Source organism: Merops nubicus, unplaced genomic scaffold (genome assembly GCF_000691845.1).
Source record: "Merops nubicus isolate BGI_N331 unplaced genomic scaffold, ASM69184v1 scaffold5724, whole genome shotgun sequence".
Lineage (NCBI taxonomy): Eukaryota > Metazoa > Chordata > Aves > Coraciiformes > Meropidae > Merops > Merops nubicus.
This window is the reverse complement of record NW_008606490.1, coordinates 45,916-53,650: the sequence shown is the minus strand read 5'-3', so window position 1 is coordinate 53,650 and position 7,735 is coordinate 45,916. Positions and strand designations below refer to the sequence as shown.

Here is a 7,735-nt window from a genome sequence, read left to right as displayed (position 1 = left end):
CCTGCTGTAAAAGTTTTGGGATATTGTGATTGTTACATGTACTCTCTGCTGCATTACATCAAACAAGTTGCATTGGACACGCTAGGAGCCTGTTTCAGAAATTAAAGATAATGGTCCCTTTACAACTCAATAGTACTGATAAGTGTGATCTAGTTGTGCAGTATGTGTAAATGAGAGATTACAAAATGTTGTGGTTTAGTACTTGTCTGTATCTTCTTTAAATTGCTAATATTTTGTAATATTTGTTGTGCAGATTAAATACAAGGAAGAAATACAACATGCAACAACTATTTCTGATCCGCCTGAACTAAGGAGAGTTAAGGAAAACCAGAAGAATATTAGCAATGTGCGCCCCATTTTCATTGCCTGCACACTTCCCTCTGCTGTATTAAATGTCTCTGTATCTCAGTGAATATGTCTGTGGTATTTGTGCTAGTTCCTGTTTGTCCACAAAGACTAATTTAATCAATTAATGGCAAAATTATAACTCCTTAGCCTTGCACTTTGATTAACATCCACGAGAATGAAGTATTCCTGTTGAAGTATCAATTGTCTTTGAAGTAGAAGAAATAGTAGAGGGTGAGTACTAAGCATGGTGTGGAAAGATGTGGGTGTTAAGGGATGATATTTGCCATCAAAAGATAGTGTGATCTTTAATGATGTCTAACACACTCTTGCATTTTTGTTACTTGGAAGTCTTTGTGTAATATCTTCTGCCATGTTTACTAGGTTCAGTACAAAGAACAGCTCTGCAAAGCTACGCCTGTGACTGTCACCCCTGAGATTGAAAGAGTCAAGAGGAATCAGGAGAATATCAGCATGGGAAGTTGCTCTTTTTTAATCCTTTGTTTAATTTTTGGGTAAAGCGGATGAGTACAAAGTTCTGTCTCCAGATGCTGTGCCTTTTATTATAGTTATGTGCAGGTCCAGTAGTAGAATTACTTGAAAAATCTTCCAGGAAGCAATTGTGAAGAGCTGTTGCTTACTTAGGGAAATGGTACTTGAAATGTCACGTATTTGCTTAAAGAAATGGTTGCAATGTTTTGAAATGTTACTCTCTGTCTTGGTCGTTTGCAGGAAATCTTGACAGATATTTTTTAACAGAATATCCTTTTCTACATTTTTTTTACTTTGCTTTGCAAAAAATTGACTATAGTGTTACTCAAATGCTAGCCCTCTTACCTATCTCTTTCTGGTTCCTCAATAACCTTCTGATCAGAGTTTAGTATTTAAGGGCTGACATAACCATTACAAAGTCACACTGTTGCAGGACTGCAGGGAAGAAGGTAAAGCACAGTGGTGCATGCTGCTGCCTTCTGCATTGCTGCAGTTGTACCCTGTTAATGAGTCTTAAAGAGACCAGCCATTCCTCACTGGGTACTGCCATCAACAGTCCAATTTCATGGGGCTACAAACAGCTGCAGTGTTTCCCTCGTGTGTGTTCTGACACTTAATTTAGAGTTAAAATTTTCAAGAATACTGTCCTTCTAGCTTAAATGTATGCTATTTATTCCTGGATTTGTTTTGATATAGTTACCTCTCCTAAAATGCATGCTGTTCAAACGAGCCTTCTTTTCCCAAGTGATTCCATCCAGTCTGTCTAGTTCTACTCACATCATTGTTTACCTTCCACCAATTTCTATGTTTTGCAAATTTCACTGGAAACCTTAAATTCTCTTACATGTCACTGGAATAGCTTTGGGCAAAGATTCTTTAAGTTCAGATGTTTCTAGGAACATTGAGTCTTGAATAATAATTTTAACTTTATAAATGTCTGTTTCCAAGTGTAATCCTTTTGATAGCTTACTATCATTTTTACGTTAATTTTTCATTTAGAATATATTGATGTGGACAGACCCAAACTGTTTTGTATGGGAAGACAATCGCTTGAACAATATGTATGTTCAAGCCACAGTGCATTGCAGAATTATGAGCATAATGTATCACCACAGTTATCCTTATGACAAAACCCCAAGAGCTTATTTAAAAAAAAAAAAAGGTTTATATGGAAACATAAAACTCATAAAACTATATAGTTTGCATAAATCATGAAGACTCTCCAATTATTTACTAAATGTGTACTATATCTGAATTACCAGTACTTGGGGCAGAGTTAACATTAGAGTGATTGGTCTGTCAATGCCACATTGTATCCTTTATCCGCTTTATATACTGATCCCACCTTGAGTGTGCATTTGGTTAATGCATCATTGCTACAAGTGTGTTTTGTTAAAAAGCAATAGAAGGGATATTTCTACAGTTCATCGAAGTAAACACATGGTGAAATATAGGCAGCTGGATTCAGTTGGCAGTTCTCTGATGTATTGCACACCCTGTGTCTAATCACCTTTGGATATATGTAGTATAAAAGTTAGAACATGGATGGTCTCTTTAAGGAATCTCTGTCTGGACAAATACACATATACAGTGGACATTGCTAAAATTAATTTTTTTTTTTCATTTGCTTTGCCCTAGTTTCCTGCATTATCTGTGGCTTACTCCATCCCACAAATAAGTTATTCCTCTATACTGCCAGAGACCAGAGTGGTAAAGATGTGTGCATATGTGTTTATATATCCACAAAAATGCATTAATAAGAAGACTATAAAGAAAGAATTCAAGGTTATGCTTCAAAAATCAAGTTCTAAAAGCTTTAATAAAATCCAAATGCATTTTACCCTTTCAGTTGTTTCCGGGATGACCTTTCAAATCATACATTTTAATGTAATATAATGTGATATTGCTTTAGCTGAAATAGCATGTACCGTTTTATTCTGTTAAATAATAGGTTCACTACAGAGAGCAGCCTGGCAAAGCTACTGCTGTGAGTGTCACTCCTGAGATAGAGAGAGTCAAGAAGAATCAAGACAATATCAGCTCGGCAAGTTGTTTGAATCTTTTTGTCATTTAGATTTTCGGTCATTGTAGGAATATAACAAGGATATGCTTTTCCAATTAGATTGGATGTGTCAAATGAATCCAACTGCATCATCCACTGAATGGATTTTTTTTTTATTATCCTTTGAGGACATGCACTGCACATATGGGCAGCAAAAATATTCAGATTTGCCTTGATTATTCTTGCAAAAAAAATAGGTGATTGCATTGGCACCAGTATTTTTCAAGGAGAGAGTTGGGAGAGGTCAGTCATTCTTTCAATAATCTTCATCTTGTTACCTAGTTTTAGTTACTAGATTGCAGGAGTAAATTTCGGTAAAGAACAAAGGACATGGAAATTTAACTTTAGTGCAAATTTCGACTTTTTTTTATGATTCAAAACATAGAAGCCTATAGTCATCCATTCCACTCTGTGACATGCCACCTATGTCAGAGCTGAGTAGTCCTAAATAGATCCTATTACTAAACTCTAAAGAGCAAAATACTGTATTTCCCTTGCTTTTTATTATAATAACCTTTTTTTTTTTTTTTTTTTTAAATCGCCACTATAGCGGTGTAAGAAGCAGCAGACAGTTCTAATACAAAGCAAGGAAGAAGTCAAAAAAGTCCAGTGAAGTAAAGGACCAGGCTAGTTACATTACAGTCTGCGTCCTCAACACTGAAGCGCCAATGACAAAGGCCCTGCAGATGGTGAACAGAACAGGTTTCATGCAGAGCCACTGTCTCAAGGTGGCAGAAGAGAATTAATAGCAGTAAACACTTTAGAAAGGAGTGTAGGAGGGAAAAGCAAAGTAGGTTGGATTTTTCAGATTTGTCTAGGGACAAAGGAACAAAATTTGACCTTGTAACTGCATATGTCGTAAGGACCTTCTTAAAATGCTTATGCATATTTACCAAGCTAATCAATTTTGAGGTGCATATTTTAAAAGTAAGAGGAAAACTTCCCAACAGTTCTAGACTTCAAATAATTTTTTTATATCTGAAAATGAAGCTTTTTTTTTCCCCAAGTGCCTCCTTCCCTTCATTTCTCAAGATTTACAGGGATAAATACTGTGTTAATGAGCAGTAAATGAAAACCAAATGACACTGACTGAAGTTATTCTGTCCAGAAAATGCCTTGTATTCAAAAGCATATGTAGACGCATATATTTGCTAAGAAAATATGTTTTTTAATTAAAAAGGATTTGAAGAATATGCAGTATTGTATATTTCTGTTTCTCTGTTACTTCAAACTTACCTATGAGACATAAACACTAAGATTCATATTTTCATAGACACATTGTGCTTAGCTGTTATGTAACTTTAAGGAGGGCTAGACAATTTCAATATTTGGTTGCTGTTATCACAAATGCATGGTGAAATAGATTTGCACAACTGATTTGAGAGGTAATATTTTGTGTGTAAATATATAGGCAAATCTAAGTATTTGCTAACAGTCAGTACACGGTTTACAGTGCAGTGTAGAAGCTAAGAGAGTCTGTTAGTAGAAGTAATAAATCAGCCAGGATAAACGGTAAGAGTAGTTGGTCTATAACCAACAAGTAAGACCAACTACTTTTACAGGTTTAGAATTTGGCAGGGGGGGGAGAGAGGGGGAGGAGTTGCCTTTTTTAAATTTTAATGGATATTTAACCTTGGATCTTTACAAGTCTGTACAATTCCACAAAAGAAGGTGATTAGGAGAAATGTGACAATAGGATGTTTTGTACTCACTGCTGCACAGAGCACAGAGCCCATACGTTTGCTTTGAAAATGCATATTCCAATTTGTCCACACATGTTGCTTTTGTGCTGTAGACTACGGACAGATTCTGGGTCTGTCTGGGAAATAGGAAGGTAGCTGATTGTCAGCCATATAAAATATGCTTTAAAGGTGTTCAAGTTACAGTGGTGTTTTCTTATTATTTACCTTATTTTTCAGTTGATAAATGAATTATCTCAATTATGTCATTTAAACGTTCAAGAGTCCCAGCTTTCAGGTAAATACTATTTTTTTGAGTAAGTGATTGGTGGAATAAATGTGCCATTTGGCCTTACCAATGCACTAGCTCATCTGTATCCTCCTTCTGAAATGAGTCACTAGAAAATCAGTGTAAAGAAAGAAGAAAAATGTTGGGCATTGTGATTTGGAAAGGATACCATTGCATGGTATGGTTCTCAACATCCTTTTTACTGTAAACAAAAACTGTGTGCTGTTGTTGCTGTTTTGCAGGTCAAGTACAGTAGTGATCAGAGGCAGATGAAAGGTAGACGTAGTGTGCTTCTAGACACCCCTGAGCTAAGGCATGTCAAAGAAACACAAAACAACATCTCAATGGTAGGGTACTTTCTTCCTATAACTAGAGTGTACTAAGGAATGGCACTTGACTTCCACTGGATTTTACCTTCCATTAGTATAGGTAACTGATGAAACTCACTGCTCAAGTATAGAAGGAATATTTTCATATGCCTCTTGAGAGAGTGTTTGCTAACTGCATATGACTGTAATGAACATTTTTGAAATACTAATAAACAGTTTTTTAACAGTTAAAAATATGTTCTTTTTTGTGTTTTTTTTTTTCCTTTAAAAAAAGTATACACCTCATTTGAGCATCACACAGTTTGACTGGTTTAGGTGACACACTTCACCTTGTGCCTGTGCACTTTCCTGGTTTCTCTGTGACTTTTGTCCTTGGAATGGGTTGTTTTGTGTGCATTTGCTTGTGTGAGAATGTTTGTCAATTTAATTCTTTGATGATTAAGACTATTTAAAAAGTAAATATGCATAGTCAGGGAAACTGCTTTGTAACTCTTAATAATACTGGTTTTGTTCCAAGACGTGGTTATGTAACACTTTCCACCCTCATGTCCTTTATTAATTTTTTTTTTTTAGCAGGCTGCTTAGAATAACAGCAATTCTTTCTGAAAGCCTATATTTAAAGCCAGCTGGCACATTATAAAACAAAAGAGCAAATGATCACCTATTGTGTGAAACTGTGCATATAATCAAAATTCTCGGTGAATTAAAATACCTGAGTTCTTTAGAACTATTACTGCTGGAACATTTTTTACTGACAGACGTAGTTGTCTACATCAGTGTGGAGCTATCATATCTTAGAGAAGTAGGGAATGGATCATATAACCTCCTAAGGCCTTTTCCTGTCCTGTGTAACTGTAAGGTCATGCTTTGCTGCTTGAGTTAATGCCTAATTCAGTGCCAATGGAAAACAAATTAAAAAAATTATAATAAAATAATAGGAAATCAAGTTTAAGAGATAGAAGAGACTTGGCCAACTGTCCAGCCTGTCTAGCGTGTAACAATTCTGTTATGGTGCAAAGCCCAAAGAATGTAAGTGCCTCATAAAACAAACATGTATGGATTCTTGCATAGAGTAACTATCTACTGTCGGTTACAGCATCAAAATGTAATTCATGTTTTCCTAGGTAAAATACCATGAAGATTTTGAGAGGACAAAGGGCAGAGGCTTCACCCCAGTGGCAGATGATCCTGTAACAGAGCGAGTGCGGAAAAACACCCAAATTGTGAGCGATGCAGCATATAAGGGTGTGCATCCACATATCGTTGAAATGGATAGAAGACCTGGAATAATTGTTGGTAAGTGGTTAAATACTGTTGCTGTGGAGAAGATTTAGTTAACTCACTGTGGAGAAGATGAAAATGTCTGCTTGTGTTCTCCATTATTACCAAGAAAACATAGTCCGAGATTTCATTTTCACTCTTTTCTTAGTGTGAAGCTTGTGTTGAACTACTGGTTCAGTGCTGGCTTCTAGTGTAGTAATAATGGAAATGAATGGGAGATATGTTGTCATTTGCTCTGTGTTTTGTTTGGTGTGATGTTGTGTTTTTTTATTTATTTTTTTTTCAAAATATGGATAGTCATTGCTATTATTTCAAGTTTGAATTTTGACTCTTCAAGAAAGGCCAAATTACCTGCAATCATCTTCATTCTGCAGATAAGAGAGATGATTAAAGCTGTAATTCTCCAAGACGTCAGTGTTTATATGTTGCAGACCAGTTTTAGTTTGGCCCTCCTGTCAGTCATCAATTTGTCCAGAGCTGCATATGCTCAATTTACCTCTTGTTTCAGAATTTCACACAGCTTTCAAAGAAGCTGTAATTCATCAATAACTCATTAGATCACTGCTAAACCCAACACCAGTGTTCAGCAATTACGTTCTAAAAGACAGTCCAAGATAACACCAGGTGTTCAGAGGGCAGGATACAGATTGGTTCTGTATGTAGAGAGAGAGTATTGCATCAAGATGTCATTTGGAGTATTCATAATAAACACTATTTCACAATCAAAATGGATATTTGAAGTCTCTTAAAAGTTGGCAAGTCTGCTATGGCAAAGGAAATTGTAACCTGACATTTATTTTTTTTTTTGTGCATCTTTTTTCTGATTTTATATGCTTTACAACAGTGTAGACCCCAGAGGTTGTACATAACAGAAAACATGCTGAGATAGCACTCTAAAATTTTTCATACATAGTAATAATAGAAAGGGCTGACTTTAAGTCTGCCTCTCAAAAATCAGAGAAATTGCAGGCCAAGTAGAGTAATTTGTGGGTCGTATGGTCCATACTGGTGCCTAAAGCAATGTTAACTATGTAATTCCTGCCAGATATTTGTTCAGTCTTTTCCTTAAACTCCCCAAATGAGTCTCTATCACAAAAAGAAGTGTATTTCATTCCTGTTGTATACCCATGTTTTACGTGTCTGTAGCTACAGCCTTATGTCAGAAGGGATTTCTCTGAAGTGAGTGTTTAAACAGCACTACCTGGGGAAGGTATTGATGCTTTGAAGACTGTGAAAGTCTCAGAGGGTCACGCATTCA

At 35.9% G+C, this 7,735-nt stretch overlaps 1 protein-coding gene across 1 annotated transcript in view; it reads left to right on the top strand.

The window, feature by feature from the left end:
* Positions 1-7,735, top strand: part of NEBL (nebulette) — a 95,350-nt gene that overhangs the window by 55,750 nt on the left and 31,865 nt on the right. The window contains exons 19-24 of the mRNA XM_008939673.1: positions 254-346; positions 730-817; positions 1,910-1,914; positions 2,789-2,881; positions 5,110-5,214; positions 6,321-6,492. Of these exons, the coding sequence (XP_008937921.1) occupies positions 254-346; positions 730-817; positions 1,910-1,914; positions 2,789-2,881; positions 5,110-5,214; positions 6,321-6,492 (556 nt within the window). The remainder of the gene's footprint in view (positions 1-253; positions 347-729; positions 818-1,909; positions 1,915-2,788; positions 2,882-5,109; positions 5,215-6,320; positions 6,493-7,735) is intronic.